A 22,274-nucleotide genomic window follows, 5' to 3' on the forward strand; every position below is an offset into this window, starting at 1 on the left:
TCACTCTCTTGGTACGTCCCACCCTCTCCTTCCTCCCCCGCCCAACCTGGGTCCATGGGTCTGTTCTCTATGTCTGTGTCTTTATTGTTGCCCTGTAAGTAGATTCATAGGTTGTCCTGTGAAAAAAGGTAGCATATTACATATACCTTTTACACTTGGCTTTTTTTGGTTTTAGTTTAAATTTTATTTTACTGTGTCTGTTTTTACCATCTTTTTATGGACTGGAAATCAGTCGGTATCAGCTTGCAGACATCATCCTGCTTCCCTCTCCAGGGGATCTTCCTGACACAGGGGTTGAACCTGGGCCTCCTGCACTGCAGGCAGATTCCTTGCCTTGGGAGCCCCCGGGAAGCCCCGTCCGTTTTCTCTACGTGTCTTGTCTGTTTTACTGTGTTTTATTTAACCAGCCTTCTACAGGTGGACCTGCTGGTTGTTTCTATGCTCTGTAAATCACAAAGGCCGCCGTAGTGAAGAAGCTTGTGCATGTGCATTTTGTGTTGTTGGAGTTGTGTCTTTGGCATAAATTCCTATATAGGGAATCACTGGATCAAAAGGTAAATATATGAGGACTTCTATTCAGTTTTGCCAAATTCTTCTCCATCAGGGTCACACTGTTTGGTGTTCTCAGGGCAGTTTATGAGAATGCCTTTTCAGCACAAGTTCACCTGCAGAGCCTGTTGTTAAGCGTTTACATTTTTGCCAACTAGACAGTTGAGAAATGGTATCTCTTACTATTAGTGAATTTGAATTTATTCTTAATGTTTAAGGGCTATTTATAGGTTTTTTAAAATGAATTATCTGCTCATATCTTTTGCTCATTTTGTTCTTTTGGATTTTTAGATTTTTTTTTTTTTTTAAATGTTAGCTCATATCTTTATTAGCCAATATACAATTACTTGTCTTCTGGTTTGTTGAAACAATAGGTCAGACAACATTTGCCATAGTAATGTCTGTCGAAGTGACTGGCCATAAAAACTCCAGCACCACATTCATCTGAGGGACACTCCCGGCGAAGGCGACTGATTTTGCCATTCTCATCCACCTTATAGTATTTCAGAACAGCCAATTTAACCTTAGATTTTTTTTTTTTCCTCTCAATCTTTACGGCCTGTTTATGTATTAGGGATATTAGCCCTTGGTGATGTATGTTGAAAATACTTTTCTCTTTGGTCACTTATGTTTTGCCTTCGTTTATAGTATTTTCCCTGTGTTTTTAGGTAATTGAATTTATTAATTTTTAAAATTGCCTTTGGATTTGAATTGTATTTGGGCTTCACTGGTAGCTCAGATGGTAAAGAATCCGCTTGCAATGCAGGAGACTGTGGTTCGGTTCCTGGGTCGGGAAGATCCCCTGGAGAAGGGATAGGCTTCAGTATTCTTGAAGCTTTCTCCAGTATTTCTCCACTCCAGTATTCTTGGGCTTTCCTGGTAGCTTAGACAGTAAATAATCCGCCTGCCATGTGAGAGACCTGGGTTCCATCCCTGGGTTGGGAAGATGCCTGGGTTGGGACAATCCCCTGGAATCATCCTTAGAGAGCCTTTCCTTATATTCAGGTTTTAGAGGAACTTACCCAAGTGTGTTGAGCTTCTTTTATGCTCTTCTGTTGTGCATTTAGATCCCTAGACCATTTGGAGTTCGTTCTTGTGTTTGGTGTGAAGTGTGGGTCTGGTTTTATCTTTCCCCAGATGGCCCTCCAGCTGTCCCAGTGCTGTTTACTGACAAGTCCATCTTTGCCCCAGTCATTGGTGCTGGAGGAGTTTATCCCGCACTTGTCCGGGTTAGCATCAGACTTCCCAGCTGCCCTGTCTTCCTGCTGTTTCCCCGAAGGTCAGGGCTGGTGGTGCCTGCGTGGCAGGGTTTGTGTCCTCATTAGGGAGCAGATGCATGTGACCTTGTGTGGTGCCAGCCTGCTGGTCGTTGCTGGGGTCGCCACCGCACTGGTACCTGCCTGATCCAAGCCCCCCTTGTTGTTCCTGTGGTTTTGCCTTCTCTCTCTCTGCTGCCTCACGTGTCTCTGTTTTATTCCCTCTCGTTCCTGCTTCTCTTTGTCTCTCAAGTTTCCACCTTGTGCCTCCTGTACGCTCTTGCCTGTCCTAGGAACGCAGTGACTCCCTCTCGACTGAATGACTGAACGGTCGTTGGGTTGATACTTGAGAGCCCTTGTGGTGATTTCCCCCCCAACTTTCTCGCCCTTCCTAACTGCGTACTTTCCTTTCCTTTGCTCTAGCCTGGGTTTCAGCCTGCCGGCAGCACTGACTTTTCCTCTCTGTAGACCGCTTGTTTCACTGGTCCACAGTAATGTTACATGTGGGCTGTCAAAACTGTATAGGTGTCAAGAAAGATCAAATCCATTGCATACCAGTATTTTTAGAGGATGTTATTCTTTTATTGAGTGAAATTAAATCATCAGCCCCACTAAGCTCTCCTGTGAGCTGTGTTCTTTTTACGTTCTTACAGATTATATTTTTCCAGGTTGCTGCCTATGGCTTTTCCCCCAGCCTCACTGTTGGAGTTCAGTAAATCATTAAAATTGAAGTAAAAGTCTCTCAGTTGTCTCTGACTCTTTGCAACTTCATGGACTATGTAGTCCATGGGATTCTCCAGGCAAGAATACTGGAGTGTGTAGCCTATCTCTTCTCCAGGGGATCTTCCCAACCCAGGGATCAAACTGGGGTCTCCTGCCTTGCAGGCAGATTCTTTACCAGCTGAGCTACCACGGAAGCCCAAGAGTACTGGAGCGGGTAGCCTATCTCCTCTCCAGGGCATCTTCCCAACCCAGGGATCAAGCTGGGGTCTCCTGCATTGCAGGCAGATTCTTTACCGGCTGAGCTACCAGGGTAGCCCCGAAATCATTAAGGGAACCCTCATTATCTTGGTCCCCCCCTTTCTTTTAAAGGACAGGGGGAACGCTTGCTCCTTCTCCCTTGTTGGGAGCTTCTTGATGAGCTGAGGTTCCATAGGGGGAATGAAGGCCCACCTCGTGCTGACCCCCACTCATCCCCTTCCTTTCTTCAAGGGAAAAGGGTCAAATTTGACAATATAAAGACAAGTTGTTAGAGCTGGTGAGATGAATGAAGACGACCTATCAGCTGTGAAATATTACTCCACGCCAGAATGCAGTGTGCCGTGAACGTGGACAGCACGTAGAGCAGGCTGAGCACCACAGCTAGAAATGCAGGCCTGAGTCCACATCCTGCTATGGAGAAACGGCTCGGAGATCTGGAGAACTGGTAGGAGTGCTCGGCCTCTCCAGGACCGTTTCCTGTCCTGCAGACACAGGGCTCACTAGGAGTCGCCCCTTGTAGCCTCGCTGTGGGTTGTAAAAGAGCACACGCGTGGACACCCCCACACAGGACCTGATTCCTCGTAAGTGCAGAACGACAGGTTTCGCTGTGATGGAATCATGACCACCTAGGGTGGCTCCGAGGGTGCTGTGTGCTTTGGAGATGGACTTCTCAACTCTGCAAGGACCCAGGGTTGTGTTGTTGGGCCTTGGTGATTTGAATCTATTCTTTAGAAAGTATAGATTTTAGGTATTTTTTCAAGCGTGCATGCCCTCTTATTATTTATAGTTCTGCCTTCTCATCTCTTGTTGGGATTTTCACAAAATCTGTAGAAACATGAAACCCGAGGCCACCTGCCTCCTCCCGTCTCTCTCGTGCTTCTTTGTCCCCTGATTGAAGGGACCTCTGTGTAGGGAATGTTCTTTGTTATTCTTTTCCTGGTGTCTCTCTCTTCATCTGCCCATCTTTCACCTGTCCTCCTACCCGCTTACTCTTCTGTCTTGTTCCAAAAAGCATTCGAGGCAGCTTACAGAATACCAGAATACCAGATGAGTTGGTGAGAAATGGGGCCCGGTTTAGACAGCAAGGCAAGCAGTCGAGCTCGCGCAAGGGGTGCGGGCCGTGTGAGGCACACGCCTTTGCCCCGTGAGTTCCGAGATCGAGAGCAAGCATGTGCCTGCCCGAGCCCCCCAGCAGAAACACGAGGGAAACAGGATTTGTGGGAGATGCTCACTGTCCGTGAAATAAACAAGGGGCTTAGGAGAAGCCAGCTTTTCCTGCTCTGAGGCTTAGGAGAATAATTTTTGAATGTTCTCTGAAATCAAAGAGTATTTCATCTTTTTTTTTTTTTTGTCAGAGTTCTCTGTGTTGGTTACATTCTATAAATGGAAATGTCTCCAGAACTCTTCCCCCTGTGTGTATGATGGCTAGGGAATTAGGTGGTTCTGCTTATTGACAGGGCTTGGCCGGAAATAGAAAATGACAGCCTTGGAAAGGATGTTGGTATTTGCAAGTTATGTTTTTTTTCAGTGCTCAGTTCAGGGGACATTTTCACCTAGTTTATCTCTGTTTGAGAGCGCAGTGTGGCCTCTCGCTAGCATTAAGAGCTTTAGTGCTGGGAGATAGTGCATGCTGACTGCATTGCCGTCAAGACAACTGAGCTAGTTATTGTAGACGTGTTACTTTTATATAATGCATTTCATATTCTTTAATAAAAAGCTTCAACAGGGAGGAAGGCTTTATTCTGAGTTAATTAACATTGAATACAGTGCTTTGACCATCTAGGCTATGAAAGGGAAGGTGTAAGTGGTGAAGACTTTTAAAAGCGGTATCGTTATTTAAATTTCAGTCGGGAATACTCAAGCTTTATCTTTTCTGTGCCCCTCTTTTAAACTAACAAAGCAACACGACGGAAAAATCGAAAGGTTACTTCTTGTCTTCCTCTCGGTGTGCAGGTGCGCTCACTACCAACGGCATCAACGCCGACACCAGCACGGAGATTGGACGGGCGAAGAACTGCCTGAGCCCCGAGGACATCATTGAGAAGTATAAGGAGGCCATCTCCTACTACAGCAAGGTGACGCGCCCCGCGGGTCCTTATGTAACCGTGCTGCTTTCAGCAGGGGTCCCTGCTGTACGCTGGGCGGTGCTGCCGCAGGGCCCTCTGGTTAGTTGTTTCTGTAGGTATTCGTGTGTCATTCCCGGTGCATAACACCATATGCTTGAAAATGCTGTATATTTAATTTAGTGTCTGAAAAAATGGGGGAAAGAGGCTATCATAGCCCCAGTACTCGAGATAACATCTCAATATCTATTTTCTGTCCTTTTTTGGCAGTGTATATTATCTGCATCATAAAAATGGTGAGATTCTGTACTTATTTACTGCGTGGAGACGTACATTTTTCATTTGGCATGTTATGTGTGTTTCTACATTATCGAATTTTCTGTGACATGGTTTTTAATCAGCTGTATGGCAATCTATCTTGTGGATACACCATTTTTTTTCCTTGGACTGAAGAAAAGTTTAAATTTCAAATATATTTCACTGAAATACTGGAAAAGGGCCTGGGGTTGTACAGAAGAGTGATAGTGAGTGAAAAATGAACGTCCCCTATTTCCCCTCCCCTCATTGCCTAAGAGTGAGTGAGTGAAGTCGCTCATTCATGTCCGACTCTTTGCGACCCCACGGACTGTAACCTACCAGGCTCCTCCGTCCGTGGAATTCTCCAGGCAAGAGTACCAGAGTGGGCTGCCATTTCCTTCTCCAGGGGATCTTCCTGACCCAGGGATAGAACCCGGGTCTCCCGCATTGCGGGCAGACGCTTTAACCTCTGACCCACCAGGGAAGCCTGAAGAGTAGCAACTATTAACACTTCGGGCCTCCCAGGCGGTGCTGGTGGTAAAGAGCCCGCTGCCAATGCAGGAGGGGTAGGAGACTCAGGTCTTATCCCTGCCGGGAAGGTCCCCTGGAGGAGGAAATGGCAGCCCTCTCCACTTGCCTAGAGAGTCGCATGGACAGAGGAGCCTGTCGGGCTCCATGGGGTTGCAGAGTCAGACACGACAGTGAGCACAGCACATGTCCCTTTCATGACCTTTATGCCTGTGAAATATGCATGTGCATGTACACATACATGAGAAATCAAAGCCTATACCTATGCATAGTATATGTATGTATGTATGTTCCATTTACAAAAATGAGACCGTACTCTATCATTTTTTCTGCAGCTTGCTTCGTGCACTCAGCTATATATCATAGATAGCCTCCCATTTCAGGTCTGCTTGATCCTTTCAAACAGAGAATCCTTCCAGTATGTGGGTGCAGTCATTTCTCCACCAGTTCCTTTTGTGGAAGAAGGTCATGAATAAGACACCTGCAGCGGGACCTCCCCCTCAGAGTGCCTCCCCCTCAGAGTTCCCAGCTCACCATGACTTACCCAGTTACCATCTTGTGGATGCACACTTGGGTTTTCAGTTTTCTCACTTTTTCACTCTTAGAAAAAATGCTTGACTGAACATTCTTACTCTTGTCCAATAGATCCTTGTGTTCTTGTATGTTCTTGTGTTCATTTAGTTAAGATTTCTGGAAGTTTAGTCACAGGATGTGACATTTACATATATCATTGGTTACTTTCAAGTTATTCTCCAGATTTGTTCTCCAACAGGGGATGAAAAGATGGAGAATTACTCACTTAACCAATTCTCTACTACTGAATATTGTTTCATTTAAAATTTCCTTTCCACCATTGTAGACAGTGCTGTGATAAATTTACCTGATGGATACATCTTTTGGACTGATTTTTCTTAAAGGAGAGAATCCCTGGAAGTTGACTTCAGTCAAAAAGTGTGCATATATTTTTTAGAGTTTACGTATGCATTGCTCTGTTGTCCTCCTGAAAAGATGCTGACAGTTTGTTCTCCCACAAATGGACACTCTCCTTTTAAAATATTTGCCAATATGATGAGCGAAAGTAATTTTTCATTATTTTGGTTTGCATTTCATGACCAGTGTGGTATTGAACATTTTTCACTCATTAACCAATGGCATTTTTTAAGATGAATTATCCATCTTGTCATTTGCACACATTTAAATTAGGGAGCATTTCTTACTGCTTTGTGATAGCTCTTTGTAAATTGTGGGTGTTAGCTTCTTGTCTGTCGTGGACATACATTGCAGATCTTTTTCTTGATGTTGCTTGCATTTTGTTTATGCGGTTTTTCATTTAGGTTGTGGTCAAACTGTTTTTAATATAGTGAATCTTTTTCTTATGGGGTTTCTCTTTGGTATTTTCTTAGAATACTTCTTACAGAGCTTTCCTGGCAATCTGCTGACACTTTGTAAACAAGACCTAAGACATTATTGGCTGTTAAGTCCTTACTGTTGTAGTTTGCCCTCAGGTTCTCTATGTTTAGGGTGTTGTTGAGGCTGTATACAGCTTAAGCCGAACAAAGGGAGGGTGATAGTCTGTGGTGCTGGGCCTTCTCTGATGCAGGGGCATTTCCACCTTGGTTTTGGAGTCAGGCAGACCTGATTTCACATCCTGTGTTCACCGGTTGCTAGCTTTGTGACCTTGGGCAAGATGCTGTACTTTTGGGGGGCCCTATTTCCTTTATCTGTAAATAAGCTCAGTATTGATTTTAGGGTTTTGTATTAGAGGTGAATGAGATAATTCCCTCCTGTATTTCTAGAAGTATCGATCACACAGTTCTGTGCTGAATGTTGGTGCCTTGGTAGGTGGTTACTAGGGAATCAACAGTGAAAAACAGGGGCATGGCCCCTCAGCAGAGAGCTTACGTCCCAGGATGATGCTTGTAAGCCCAGGTATGGAGCAGACTTCTAGGAAACGTCCTGTTTGTTATGATTGCAGTTTAAATCTCATTGTAATATTTAAAATGTTGTTGTTGTGCTCAATCATGTCTGACCCTTTGAGCTGCCATGGACCGTAGCCCCCCAGGCTCCCCTGTCCATGGAATTCTCCAGGCAAGAATACTGGAGTGGGTTGCCATTTACTTCTCCAGGGGATCTTCTCGACTAAGGGATTGAACCTACATCTCTTGCATCACAAGCATTGGCAGGCGGATTCTTTAGCTCTGTGCCTCCTGAGAAACCAGTGTTTAAAATATGTAACTATAATCAAAATATGTGAAAAAAAAACTGAGATGACCTTATTTCACTTCAGTAGTTTTCTTAAAGAGTTTTGTAGGAAAGGAAATAATTTTATTTCAATGGCATCAAGTCCCTGTTAGATTCTGTCGTGTCGTTAAGTGGTATCTAAAGCTGATATAATTTTCACATCCGTATTAATAGTTAGGTAAGCACAGTTCCTTCTTGTGCCATCTTTGGTAAATTACATGTAACCTCTCACAGGTTCTGTGCATGTTATGTTTTAGAAATGAGGATGGACTGGAGGCCTGCTCCTTCTGGCACAGTCATTTCTTTTTCTACCTTACAAATAATTTTAGTAAGGAACATGAGCAACTGTGTATTTCTGCTTCTTAATAATCCGTAAGTGGGCAGACTGCATTTTTTTTTTTTCAGACTGCATTTTTATGAGCAGTTATACCAGGCAGGCCTTGGGGTCTCAGCCGATGCTTGTTGAGGGCGTGGCCAACTCCGTGGCACATTTGATGCCTTACTGGGTGTGGACAGGGGTCTCCTGGCCATACCAGGAGTTCTCTCCAGGCACCAGGATACATGGGTTTATTCACCTTTGGAAGCCTCTTCCCCAGCTGCAAGAAGTCTTGAGAAAACTCAGTTGAAAACTGTTCCAGTTCGGGACTGTCAGGAAAAAGAGAAAAAGGGTAAAAGGACAGGGAGCAAGGAGGGTTCATGTTGGGGCCTTGGGAAAGAGGAGGGTGCAGGAGGGGGGCCTGGCCCCACACAGTTTTCCAGAGGCCGAGGGCAGCTCTCCTTGCCTGATGTCACCTTAGGCAGAACCTGAAGAGCTGGAGGTGAGGTTGGAGGAGGACCATTACTGAGCAGCCAGCCGAAGTCCATGGTGCCTTCTCTGTTCACGTGTCTTCACTTGTCCTTCCTCTCAAGACCCAAGGAGCAGGAACAAGTAACTCAGGGAGAAAACCAGACACACATCAAGCGTGCTGAGTGGATGGACACAGTGACACAGGGAGCTAGGACTTTGGCCACAGAGGGCAGGAACTGACAGCTCCTGCCTCAAAGCCGCGGGCGTGAGAGCCTAAGAGCACAGGAGCCAAGCGGAAATGAGCAGCAGAGTCTCCATGGGCAGTGTTTTGAAATTCTGTAAAATAGCCAGCTCCTGTTGGTTGTATTACTCAAAGGAATGCTGACATATCTATGTGTATGTGCATTTATAGGCTCACTCAGTCCCTCCAGCCTCTGTTGCCCCCAGCAGCTGGGACAGACTTTCTCAAGCGCAGACTCGGCTGGGCTATGCTGCAGGTCCTCATGCTGGGGAGGTGCGCTCAGCGTCACCGAGTCCCGGGTGCAGCCTGCACGATGCGACGGAAACCTCTCTCTGCTCTTTTGACCCTACAGTATAAGAACGCTGGGGTGATTGAGCTAGAAGCGTGTGTCAAGGCCGTCCGCGTCCTCGCCATTCAGAAGCGGAGCATGGAGGCTTCGGAATTTCTCCAGAATGCAGTTTACATCAACCTTCGGCAGGTGGGTGTATGTCCTCCGTGTGGAGGGATTGACGCAATTCTCCTGGAGCTTTTTCTCCTTGAGTCTGTCTGGTTTTGCTGTGCAGGGATTCAGTGTGGTCAAAACCCTGGAGTCAGAACTTGGAACCCTGATTAAGGGAGCTGTTTTACTTCTTTATATTATGGTCTTTTACTTTGAAAATTCAGAATTTTGTTTTTTCAAAACTTTTTTTTGATTGGAGAGAGAACTTTGCTGTTAACACTTTGCGGCCTTGGCCAAGCTTTAATGCCTCTTTTTTGGTCAGTTGAAGCGATGCCATCTGTGATCCTGTCTGGGTTGTGCCTGTTATAAAGCATGAAGTGTGTGAAAGTACGTCATACAGCTTGTATGTATGAAGGCATCCCGCACATATCCCCTGGATCTGGACCTGTCTTTAACAGGACAATCACCAGGATGTTTAGTTGCAGGTTGCTAATGCAAAACCTCCAAATCAGTAATCCAGCTAAACATCTATGGTCTTTCTAGTCCACTTTGGTTTTTTATGGCCAGGGCTGCCAAGACGGAAAAGTGAAGCAGTTTGCTTAGGGGCCCAGGGCTAGGGTTAGGACACAGGCGACTGTCCTCGAGCAGATCTCGCTCAGCCCGGCATCATGCTCCAAGTGGGCCTAGAGGTGGGGAAGGCAGAGTCTGCTCTCATTGTGCCGACAGTTTCGTGGCAAAGGTGGACACTCACCAGGTGAAGAACTTGGGAGTTTATTCAAACAACAGTGGGTTTAAACAGAAAGGCCTTAAAAGCACAGGAATGATGGGGCCCCCCTTTGTCTGGAGCATGGTGAGCGTGGTGGGGAAGACCAGGTGGGAGCTCTTGAGGGGTCCAGGTAGGTGGTGTAGGTGGCTTCACCGGAGTGGTGGTGGGGTGGTCAGTGGGAAAAAGTCAACAGATTGAAGACATGTGTTTAGGTGAAAAGGAAGGAATTAGTGACCTACGTGAGGGCCAGATGGAGTAATGCCCAGGTTTCCGGTGTGATGAATCAGGTAAGTGATGGCCATGCTGTGTTCAGAGAAGAGACTCTTCAGAGGGAGTCTGGGGGCCAAGCTGATGGAGTCAGATGTGTAATGAAAAGCCTTAAATATGTGGGTCTGGGGGACTCAGCCGAGAGAGGGGAGTCGGGGAGGGGAGGGAGAGAGACTTCACCGTCATTTTGCATTCCGAACACGTAAGAGTGAATGGCAGGCCTCTGTAACAGAGGCTTACTAGTACATTAACGTTTTGCCATGTTGACTGCGGAGCTTCTTAATTTTTAAAATAGAAATAAAGCCGTGGAGTTCATGAACGTCTTAGAGTTGATCTGTATCCTGCTCATACATATTTTGAGACCGCACATGTTTATAACCACAGTCTATAAGACGTGGACTACTTTAGCGTGAGAGTTAAGCACAAGGACTGGGAATGCATATGACTGGGCCTTGAGCCTGCCTTCGTCGCCTCGCATGACTCACTCAGCCTCTCTGTGCCTTATCAGAAAAGGCTGAGGTTTCTGGTAAAGACAGGCAGGAAAAGCGAAAACCCACCGCTTGATGGGGAAGGGTGGAAGCCAGCGGTCGGCAGCACCGGCAGATGAACGCATGTCTGGGTTGGGTGACCACTCACCGCGGTTTCTGGGTGACCTGCGGGCTGTGAGCCCTGGGCCAGGCAGTGCGTTTGTAGGGACGAGCAGGCGTGACTCCTGGCTGTGAGGCTGCCGTCCAGGGAGCAGCCCCGACACACGCAGCCCCAGTGGGCCAGCTCAGGGTGCAGTCCTGGGACCTGTGCTGAGGGCAAGACAAGGGCTCCCCCGAGGGCGGGAGGTCTCCCAGTGAAGAGAGGAAATGACCCACCCACAGCAGCCGAAGAGCCCCCGAGCAGGGCTCCAGGTGCAAAGGCATGACCGGGCTCCAGCTCGGGGAGCCGGAGTCACTCGGTGGCCTGAGCGGCCATCTTTCTGAAGGACAGTGGGTGGAAAAGATGCTTAAAAGGCAGATCCATCGTAGGTCGTGAGCGAAAGTAAAGACACGTGGGTTCATCAGGCAGGCACGAGGGAACCCTGAGGGTGTGCGGACCCAGCTGGGGCGTTGCGCTGGTGGACAGGGTCATGGGCTTGTACACAGACCCCACTTTGCGCTCACGGCAGAATCCCTCCATATCTCTGTGTTTTCACCTGTAAAATGATGGGACGACAGACTCACGGTGGCCTGAAGGAGCAGTGCCGCTCAGACACCGTGTCCGGCCCTGCGCAGGCGACTGTGCAGGGCTGCTCGGCAGCTGCCTTTACTTGCTCTGGCCGGAGGCGGTGGCCGGTGAGGAGGGGGACGGGTGGTTTTGAATGGACACTGAGAGCAGGTTGCAGAGCCACAGGCAGTCTGGTGGGGGGCCGGCTGTGGGGAGGACTTGGCAGACTTGGTGTCTTAAGACTCGCTCGCTCTTATGGACCAGAGTTGCTTTTGCAGTTTCACGTTGAACATTTGGGCTTTCGGCGAGGCTCTTCCCACAGGTGGGTGCAACGCAGCGTGTTTTATAAGGTAACGTGCTTTTGTTTAGCGTGTAGAAATTTGCACCTGCTGGAAACAGCCCTTCTCTATTGGCTGGGCTTTGTAGAACACTAGGGGTCAGCAGAGCCGTGCGGAGGGCCAGTGGCTGGCTTCACCGCGGCGGGCGTGGACCTGTGGAGTTCTCCCTGGCTCACCGCTTTGCTGGAGTTGGCTCATCTCTGTGTCTGGTTGCCTGATGAGCAGACAGCAAAGTCATAAGTTCTGGTGAGACTTTACAATGACAGTGACAAAGAGGAACGGCCTGTGGTTTTCCTGAAACAGGGTGAGCTTTTGGGTCTCGATCAGGTGTCTTCTACTGATAGGTCAGTCCTGTGACTCCTCTTGGCTGATGTGGACATGCTGAAAGGAACCAAGAGGGCATTATTGCAGGTGCCTTCTGCCTTGAGAAGCATGCAGATGTGAAAACTGAAAAAAATCCATTTGGATCTACTGCTGTTGGGAAGGGTTTCTGCATGTTCCAGGAGGGTTCCAGGCAGGATTCCTCTTCTTTGTGAGCAGGAACGTGGATCTACCTGTCTTGTCTTCAGTTGTTTACGGGAGTGGTTCATGGGCATTAGCATTGACAAAGAGCTGCGAGCTGAGAGCTCTGGCTACAGATTTGTGTAGCGGCCCTGTAGGTCTCAACTGCAGGTGGTCAGGGCGAAGGGAGAGAGGAGCTCGAACCTTGCAGCCAGAGTCAGGTTCCAATTGCCGATTCCTCTCTCTGTGACCCTGGACTGGGAGGTAGCCTCCTTTAGCCTGTTTGTGAATCTATAAAATGGGTATGATAATATTCACATCTCTTTGGATATGGTGTGAATTGTCAATGGGATTATAACACATGTAGAGTGCTTCCCACGCCACTCGGCACTTAGGAAGCGTTCACTGTCTGCCCCACCGGTGATGTGTCAGAGCAGGAAGGGCAGCTCCTGTTTGTAGAGGAACCACTAGCAGACTCTTGACTAGGCTGTGAATTTGGTTATTTCCTTCAGTCCTTGTAGCCGTTTGTGCTAAGTGTGTTTATTCTCATCGATGGAAGAGGAGCCTCAGAGTAAAGAAGACTTGGTAACTTGTCAGACCATAATTTTGGGTGCAGGGGCCTTGTTTGGGTTCTCCCTTCTCTCCATTCTGTCCTGGAGGCCAGGCACCAGGCTTGCAGCCTAAGAACATCCCATAGGTTTTATTTATATTCCACAGGGTTCCTGTGCTGCGCGAGCACAGTGTCCAGTGGGGGACGTAGGTACTGATAGATAAACGTGAAAACAAATGAGCACAAACTGTCATCAGTTCTGCAGAGAAAAAGAACATACGTTGCCTTGCAGGGCTGGGGAACTTTCTAGCTGGGGCTGCTCTGATGTTAATCTCAGTAAGACAAGTTCTGTTACCAGGCAAAGACAGAAGGACTAAGCCACTGTTACCAGGTAAACCAAAACTTGCTGATAGTACTTACGGCTGATTAAGTGCCAGCTTGCTGCGCTCACTTGCCAAGGGAGAAACAGATTTTGGCTATAATCCTCATGGTAGCTGTGCTTAGTAGTGTTATTGAACCCAGCTTTATTTTATTTTAGTTTAAAAATAGTTTCTTGTGCTTATTGACTGTGCTGGGTCTTTGCTGTGCATGAGTTTTCTCTAGTTTCTCTAGTAGTGGGGGCTACTCTTGAGCTGTGTGGAGCGGGCTTCAGTAGCTATGGCTCCGGCCTCTGGAGCGCGGGCTCGGTGGCTGGGGCCCCGGCCTCCGGAGTGCGGGCTCCGTAGCTGGGGCTCATGGGCTCAGTTGCTCTGTGGCTTCTGGGATCTTCCTGGACCAGGGATCGACGTCGTGTCTCCTGCGTTGGCAGGTGGATTCTTTCCCACTGAGCTCCCGGGGAGGCCCCTGAACCCGGTTTTAGAGAGGAGAAAATAAAGGCCAGGTGTTTGCGTGCAGACGTTGTCAGTGCCCCCACTGGTCGTCTGCACACCTAGTTTGCTGTGGCTGCAAAGTCCAAGCTCTGTGAACTGCATCTTGTAGCTTCTTCCAAACAACCCAGATGACTGAAGTTAATTTTCTTCATTAGTAGGAAACCTAAGTGACCACAAGAGAAAGAGGCGGTAAGGAATTGTTTGGAAAGCTAGGGAAAAGCCCAGTACCTCCCAGCCGTGGGAGCTTGCTCCTGGGCCGGTGATGCTCACCCCGGCACCTCCTGCAAGTGTGATGTTCAGGAACGACTGAGCCGCTTGAGGACGTCTCAGCTCGTGACACTGCTGATTAGAACCTGGGGCCTCTGGGCCCTCGGTTAATTTTCTCTTCAAAGCCATTTGCATTTTCTGCGGGCTACTCCACTCACACGTAAGAATAGCCTCTTTAAAGTTCTTGATGCAGTTTCTTAATGAGGCTGTTGCTAAGGAAACCTAGCAAAAACCCAGTAGATATGCACATAATAATGGTAACCTTGGAACTTTGTCGATTTAAGCTCAGAATCGGAGAGGTGGGAGGCTCAGGAAAGGCTTTCTGAGACAGAAGGGGACCAGTGTGAGGATGCAGCCCAGGTTAGACGAAACAGCTCCATCCTACCAGCAGGGTGCCTGGCCTTAGGACAGTGTGTGCGGTCCTCACAGAGAAGGGAGGGGTTGGGATGGGGAGGGAGGAAAGTCAAGTTCTTTATTGGAGAGGGCAAAAAGACAGGGAACCGGAATTCCTGGTTGAACAGGAGTCAGGAATATGGCTTGAGGTCCTTGTATTTGGGGGAGAGGAGTTTTGTGGGGACCTGAGGAGGAGGGAGTGTGTCTTGGAGGGAAGTCCACGCAGCAGAGAAATGGCCCTGCTGGGTGAGCTGCCTGCAGACCGGGGCACAGGCCGCCTCCATCCTTACACTGGAACCTCAGGCCTCCGTTTGCAGGCCGCAGCAGTGATGAGACGGGGAGACGGCTGGTGGGAAAGGAAAGAGGAGAGCAGTGCCTGGGGCTGTGCTTGTTAAGTTCAACGCAACCAGGCCTGAGCCACGTAGGGTCTGAGGGGGATGCTTGACGGGAGAAGGATGGTTCGGATTTTCCCACACGGGACGCACAGCCGCTGTTTACCCCACAGGCCTTGTGGCTCCGGCAGCTCGTCATCTTTCTTCTTGCTTCAGCTGCCGGGGTCCTTCGAGCTGAGTGTGCCGTCGCCTCTGTTAATCACCCCTGCTTCATCTGGCCCTCGTTTCATCTAGATATTAAGTCCCCATTCTCTCCTCACTCTCACTTTTGTCTTTTTGTTGTTGTTGTTGCTAAATTGTGTTTTAAAAAATTGATTTAGATCTTTTTTAGAATGCGGCCCAAAGTAAATGAATGTGTACACAGGCTATCACAGACACTTACTGCTTTGAAAAAATCTAAGCTGTTTACCTAGTAGTTTCATTGCTGGCTTGGAGTCGTGCTTAAGAAACAGAAGCTGTCCATGATAGGGTGGTTGGGTTAGGTGGTGGTTAGGTTAGGCTATGGATGCAGGCCAAGGTCAGTGTGGTTATTATTGACATTTCATTTTCTTTTTCACTGGTTCTGTGTATTTTGTGTTTTGAGAAGTTATGTGTTTTAAAATTCCTGCCCAGATTCCAGTGTCTTTCGCTTTTTCTCTCTCGCTTCTCTGTGTCTTACGTTCCAAGTGGCAGATGCCTTTGTCCAAGAGAATGCGGCCTTGTTAGCAAGAGGACGGGGTGAGTGAGGAGACGTGGGGTGCAGAGAAGGCCTCGATGCTCCCACGTGGGGCCACGTCCGCGCCCCTCTGCCTCCCACCGTGTCAGCATGCTGCCACGGCCTCCCCTCGCCTTCGGATGTTTCATCGGGTCCCTGCTTTACAGAAGGCCCTCTGTTTCCCTTTTTCACTTGGAAGCTTCTCTCACGTGCTTTTTCCTCCCCTCCGGTGCCTCAGCTCTCCGAGGAGGAGAAGATCCAGCGCTACAGCATCCTCTCCGAGCTCTACGAGTTGATCGGCTTCCACCGCAAGTCCGCCTTCTTCAAGCGCGTGGCCGCCATGCAGTGCGTGGCGCCGAGCATCTCGGAGCCTGGCTGGAGGGCCTGCTACAAGCTGCTCCTGGAGACACTTCCTGGCTACAGCCTGTCGCTGGACCCACAGGACTTCAGCAAAGGTACTGGAGCCGAGAGTTACTTCACCCCAATTAACGCGGAGAGGAAAGTTAAACAGGAGACCTGCCATTTGTCTGTGTTGCATGGTGTCAGTGGTCGGGCTCATACTGTTGGTCGGGTAATTTTGAACCTGAACTCGGTCCCTGACTTTGGCCCAGGCCTGTTGTGATGTATTAAGTGCAAGGGGTTGGGTAGAACTGGGGACCTCTCTAGCAGGTCAGCTGTCAGCAGGCGTTTCTTGGTTCTTGCTTTGTGCTGGACACTGTGCCACATGTTGAGGACACTCAGCCATGTCTGAATTCATCCAGTGGCACTTTCTTCCAGATCTTTCACCATCTCACCCAAACAGAAATCACAGCAGACTTTTTTCAGCTGTCCTGTCACCTGCTCTTCCTTTGATTACTTTTCCCTCTGTGTTCCCCCAAGAGATGGGATGGAAGCTAAGTTTTGCTGAGCACGTGTTTCATGATTGGCACTTTTGGATGGACCGTGAGTTCTGGATAAGTTGATACGAGCCTGTATTTCAGCCCTGGCATGTCTCTTCGGCAGTGAAAACCTCAGGGCAGCGGTGGTCACCTGGCCCCTCTGTGGGCCCCTAACTGGCCTCCCGGGGCGCTTCGACCCCCTCCACTGTGGTCATGGACTGTCCTTGGCCTCCTGGAGCCCCGAGACTGTGGTGTTTAACCGAATGTCATCCTGGAGCCCGAGGCCTGAAGGGACCCACACCCAGAAACCAGAACCTCCCTGTGGGGCCTGTCCCTGTTGAAGGGTGCCTCGGCTGGCCCTCTGCGGGACCCCGCTGCCCTGGGCTCTGAGCCTGACACCTCCGGGGCTGGGGCCAGGGGTGGGTGTGCGGTGAGACGGGCCCATGTAACTGAGGATCCTCTCGTGGTTCCGAGACCAGTCTGACTCCTGCCCTCTCCTTTCAGATGGGAAACCGGGTGGGCTGTGCTTGGCGGTCTTTGTGCTGGGAGCTCATTATTGGTGGAGTCAGGAAGGGGATGCTGAGAGGGGCTGTAGGTCCCGGTGGCCCTGGGAACCCCGTTGTGCTTTTGGGAGACTTCAGTACAGAGTGTGGGGCTTTCCAGCGACCCCGTGTCCCCTGGATATCCCTGCAGGCTGACTGTGGAGTGAGCGCGCCCTGGGCTTCGTGCAGTAACCGCTGTGGACACGACCCAAGGGCCACTGCCGGGCCCCCCCGCCCTCCTCTCCTCTGGACGCCCATCCCTGCCCTCACCTGCTGCGCTGGGCGCCCTGAATGTCCCGGTCGTCCCACACCTGCACACAATCCCTCTGTTTTCCTTGTCACTGACTCCTGTTCCTCTTGTATAGCATTTCCCATGAATTGTAGGTACATTAAGACACTGGGCAATGGTTTAGCACCCACCCCCCTCCCTAGGCTGTGTGCCTGTGAGGACGGGGACCCCGCCCCTCCCAGTGTCCCCTTGCAGGCATCCCCGCAAATGCGTGCACCAAGGCCCGAAACTGGTGAGCAGCTTCGGTGACATGTGCTTGTTGCCGTCTGTTGAGCAGAGTTTCTTTCTTGATCTCAGTTTTTATTTTTTTCTTTTTAAAAAAATTTTTATTTATTTATTTTTTTGAATCTTCTAATTCTGATTTTATTTATTTATTTTTCCCAATTATTTTTATTAGTTGGAGGCTAGTTACTTTACAATATTGTAGTGGTTTTTGCCATACATTGACATGAATCAGCCATGGATTTACATGTGTTCCCCATCCTGAACCCCCCTCCCACCTCCCTCCCCATTCCATCCCACTGGGTCTTCCCAGGGCACCAGCCCCGAGCACTTGTCTCATGCATCCAACCTGGACTGGTGATCTGTTTCACCCTTGATAATATACATGTTTTGATGCTGTTCTCTCGAAACATCCCACCCTCGCCTTCTCCCACAGAGTCCAAAAGTCTGTTCTGTACATCTGTGTCTCTTTTTCTGTCTTGCATATAGGGTTATCATTACCATCTTTCTAAATTCCATATATATGTGTTAGTATACTGTATTGGTGTTTTTCTTTCTGGCTTACTTAACTCTGTATAATGGGCTCCAGTTTCATCCATCTCATTAGAACTGATTCAAATGTATTCTTTTTAATGGCTGAGTAATATTCCATGGTGTATATGTACCACAACTTCCTTATCCACTCGTCTGCTGATGGGCATCTAGGTTGCTTCCATGTCCTGGCTATTATAAACAGTGCTGCGATGAACATTGGGGTGCACGTGTCTCTTTCAGATCTGATTTCCTCGGTGTGTATGCCCAGAGTGGGATTGCTGGGTCATATGGCAGTTCTAATTCCAGGTTTTTAAGGAATCTCCCCACTGTTCTCCATAGTGGCTGTACTAGTTTGCATTCCCACCAACAGTGTAAGAGGGTTCCCTTTTCTCCACACCCTCTCCAGCATTTATTGCTTGTAGACTTTTGGATAGCAGCCATTCTTGATCTCAGTTTTTAAATCACTTGAACAAAACATATTTCTTTTGAAAAATGAAGCAAACAAGCACAGCTCCCTGTATTTGGTGCTTTTTACCCAGCCTTCTATTAATATTTGGGGAGGGGACATTCACCATCATTTTGTGAAAGAGGTTGGGGAGGTCAGGTAAGAGATCAAATAAAGTAAAAATGATAAAAGTCAGCTGGCTGTATTTTTTTTTTTTTAGTAAGAAATAAGTTACTTTAAACCCCATCTTCACTGTTGCTCTGGACCACTTTAAACATTTCTCAGAGAATTAAGTGGAAATCTAGCACCCTATACTTGTGAATAAAAGGGAGATTGTCTTTATTCTCAGCACCTGAAATTTTTTTCTGTGTTTCTTGAAATGAACATTTTCCTTGGCTGGTTATGGAAAGTTGAGATAGGAACACAGAAGGGCACTGTGTGTATTTGTCAGCTTAACAGCCTGCTTATTATCACTTTAATCTTATTTGTGTTCTATATACGAAGATTTTTTTGATCATACCTTCTGCTTAGCCTTTTCCTGAACGAGGGATTAAATTTTCCCCAGGAACTCTTAGGAAAGAGAGTGACATACGAGTTTGCTTTAAAAGGCCACAGTTGATGTAATAAACTCTCACATAGGTGAAATTTTTGAATACAAGAATGTTGAAAATTTTATCACTGGCTCATATGCTGCAAGGCTGACTTAAGGATAAAAAGATTCAGATTTTTATAGGAGCAATTTGAATCACATAGAAATTATGACTTGTATGCTATTTGGTGTTAAGAAAATTTATGCTCTTATCATAATTGCCTGTGGTGGGAACTGGATCCTTATTTAGTAAAAGAAAATTTGCAAAGTGATATGTGCCCTGTTATTGACAGGATGTGCTAAAGGTGGGTTGAGTTGGGTCATTCATCAATCTGGGCTGGGTTAGTTGTGACGTGGATTTCAGCTTCTTTATCCTTCTCAGAACCTCCTTCACATCAGCCTGTGGCTTTCCCGTGACATGGAAACGCTGTGGGGCCTTGTCCTTGTCCTTCTCTCCTTCCCGCTTGTTGTTTGAAAGGGTTTCTGTAAGATGGAGTGGTAGGATATCAAGGTTTTTGTGTGTGGGTTGGTCTGGTCTGCTCTAAGAATCTCAACAATTATTGTTATTCAGCAACTTAAAAATTATTATGAAATAATTAAACTATACACAAATTAGAATAGTACCATGAGCCCATCACCCATATTTTTAAATAATTAGATTTGGCCATATCTGCTTTATTCATACCTTTCTTTTTCTTTTAAGTATTTGTTCTTAAATATTTCTTTGTTGAAATATTTTTACAGCAAATCCTAGAAATCATGTCCTTTTAGCCTATATACATAAGTAGGCATGTATGAACAACAGGCTTTCATCAGGCTTTCAGCTTGACCCATGACCCTGTTAAGTGCCAGCTCTGTGTCAGGCCTCTCACTGGGGCAGCTGGGTGAATACGACACCATCCTGGCTCCCAAGGAAGTTACGGACTGATGGAAGAAACCAAGGCATGAGCTTCCAGGAGCTCAGGGTACCTGCCGGAGAATGCCCGTGGGACAAGATAGTGCAGGGTTTGGTGGAAATCCACAGAGGGGGCCGGTCAGCCCTGCAGGGAGGGCGGTGGGAGAGATGGTCAGTGGGGCTAGGAGAGAGGGGGTATCCTTTGCTTAGAGTCTTAAATCTCACCTCCAGCCTTTCTGCCAGCTCCCCCAGGCTCCCTGGACACACAGCGCTGGGTGGTAACTGATTGTGATTCCTGTCACCATGTCTTCTTCATGAAGAAGTTTAAGGTGGAAAATATGTCAAAGCCCTAACTGTTGCCAAAAGGGACACAGATAATTATCTCTGAAATCCTGATCCTTTTATGTTTTTTAAAACTTTGTTTTACATTGGAACACAGCTGATTAATTAACAGGCTTCCCACGTGGCTCAGTGGTAAAGAATCTGCCTGCTAGTGCAGGAGACACGGGTTTGATCCCAGGGTTGGGAAGATCCCCTGCAGGAGGAAACGGCAACCCACTGCAGTATTCTTCCCTGGAGAAACCTATGGACAGAGGAGCCTGGCGGGCTACAGTCCATGGGGGCACAGAGTCAGACATGACTGAGTGAGCATGCTTGCATGCGAAGCTGATTAACAGTGTTGTGATAGTTTTAGTTGAACAGCAAGGGGACTCAGCTGTACGTTAAATCCTGGGATCCTAAAGAGATGCTTTCTGATGGCTGTGCAACCAGTTTCTTCCACCTCTAATTTCAGATACACTAAGTTATTTTGGAGGGAGCAGCCGCAGTTTGTTGGTAACCATTTTTTTCTCATTTAGCTTTCTACTTGTCTGTTTTTACACTTTAGAGAAATCTGCTTTTTAAATTTTGTGTGTTTGGTTGTTGATAATGAAGGCTCATCAAATACTAGTATTTTCTTGGGAAAAAAAGTATGCTATAACTCAAATACATACCACTGAAAACATAGTCTTTTGTCCTAACCTAACTGTAAGTATTTCAGAATGGGTTGTTTTAGAGATTGTGTGTCTTTGCAGAAGAGAGAAAATAAAAACTTTTTTCTTTTTTAAATGTGTGAGCAAACATATCATGTGAACGTTCTTCTCCAGGATAAGTCGGGGAAGTGCTTCTGTGCCCTCCTAGCTTGGCAGTTGAGGCAGTGTCCGGGAATCGCTGTCTCACACAGTAGCGGTGGCTCCCGAGGGGCTGTGGTGCCACCCCGTGGCCCCGCACCCCAAGGCCCACTCTGATGTCCTGTGGCTTCCCCCGCAGGCACTCACCGAGGCTGGGCTGCCGTCCAGATGCGTCTGCTGCACGAGCTGGTGTACGCGTCCCGGAGAATGGGGAACCCCGCCCTCTCTGTCAGGCACCTGTCCTTCCTGCTGCAGACCATGCTGGACTTCTTGTCAGACCAAGGTGAGTGGGCTCAGACTCCGGTGGTTTCCCAGGAGAGGGGGACAGTGCCGTCTGGGTGCCGGCCCCCGTGGGCACCAGCTCAGGATGGGGCGGGCAGTGTCCCCGGCGCGCCCCGTCCTCCAGGCCCGCTGCTCCCTGAGTGCCTCTCGCTGCCCCACGCTGCTGCCCTCCTTGCTGCGCATGCCTTCCGGCGTGGCCTCCCATCGCCTTTGCCCACGCCTTCCAAAACGTAGACGTCGGGGCGCAGCACTCACACTCTGCTCAGTCAGTTTTCACGGAGTGGCCACGTGGTCCCCGGCACCCAGAGGGGACGCCAGCCCGGAGCCCGTGCCCCTCTGTGCCCCCTGGTCGCTTCTCCCCTCGTGGGAGCGTCTTCCTGGACTTGCGGGGATTGTGCGCATCTTTGCCCGCAGGTCAGGGCAGCTTCCTTAGTCCTTTCCTCCAGCAGCGTCTCATCTCCCGCGCTCTCAGGGTGTCACATGTGTTTGGGGTTTCGCGTGCAGTCATGTCTCCAGCCCGGGTCCCACCCTGTCGCCGTGCCCAGGGAGTCGGTCCTGCCTGGAGTCAGTCCCCAGGGAGTCGTCCGTTCTGGACGGCACATCACTGTGACCACACTGCCCTCTGTCCCAGGGGCCCCAGCGAGGCCTCCGGCGGCTCAGTCACTGCTCATCTCCACGAGCATCCCGGCGTCCTCGCCTCCTTACAGAGAGTGGGGGTGCTCCGTGGACACGCGGGGTGTGGGTGTCCTTCCCTCGGCTCCTGGAGCTGTGTCTTCCAGGTCCTGAGAGCGCTCAGCGCGCTCGGTGCTGTTTGTA

At 48.6% G+C, this 22,274-nt stretch overlaps 1 protein-coding gene across 5 annotated transcripts in view; it reads left to right on the forward strand.

Moving 5' to 3' along the window:
• TRAPPC9 (trafficking protein particle complex subunit 9) overlaps positions 1-22,274 on the forward strand; it is a 393,547-nt gene that overhangs the window by 41,875 nt on the left and 329,398 nt on the right. For all 5 annotated transcript variants that reach the window (XM_070476949.1, XM_070476946.1, XM_070476948.1 and 2 more), the window contains 4 exons: positions 4,740-4,861; positions 9,296-9,421; positions 15,852-16,068; positions 21,316-21,459. In XM_070476949.1, the coding sequence (XP_070333050.1) occupies positions 4,740-4,861; positions 9,296-9,421; positions 15,852-16,068; positions 21,316-21,459 (609 nt within the window). The remainder of the gene's footprint in view (positions 1-4,739; positions 4,862-9,295; positions 9,422-15,851; positions 16,069-21,315; positions 21,460-22,274) is intronic.

Source organism: Odocoileus virginianus, chromosome 15 (genome assembly GCF_023699985.2).
Source record: "Odocoileus virginianus isolate 20LAN1187 ecotype Illinois chromosome 15, Ovbor_1.2, whole genome shotgun sequence".
NCBI lineage: Eukaryota > Metazoa > Chordata > Mammalia > Artiodactyla > Cervidae > Odocoileus > Odocoileus virginianus.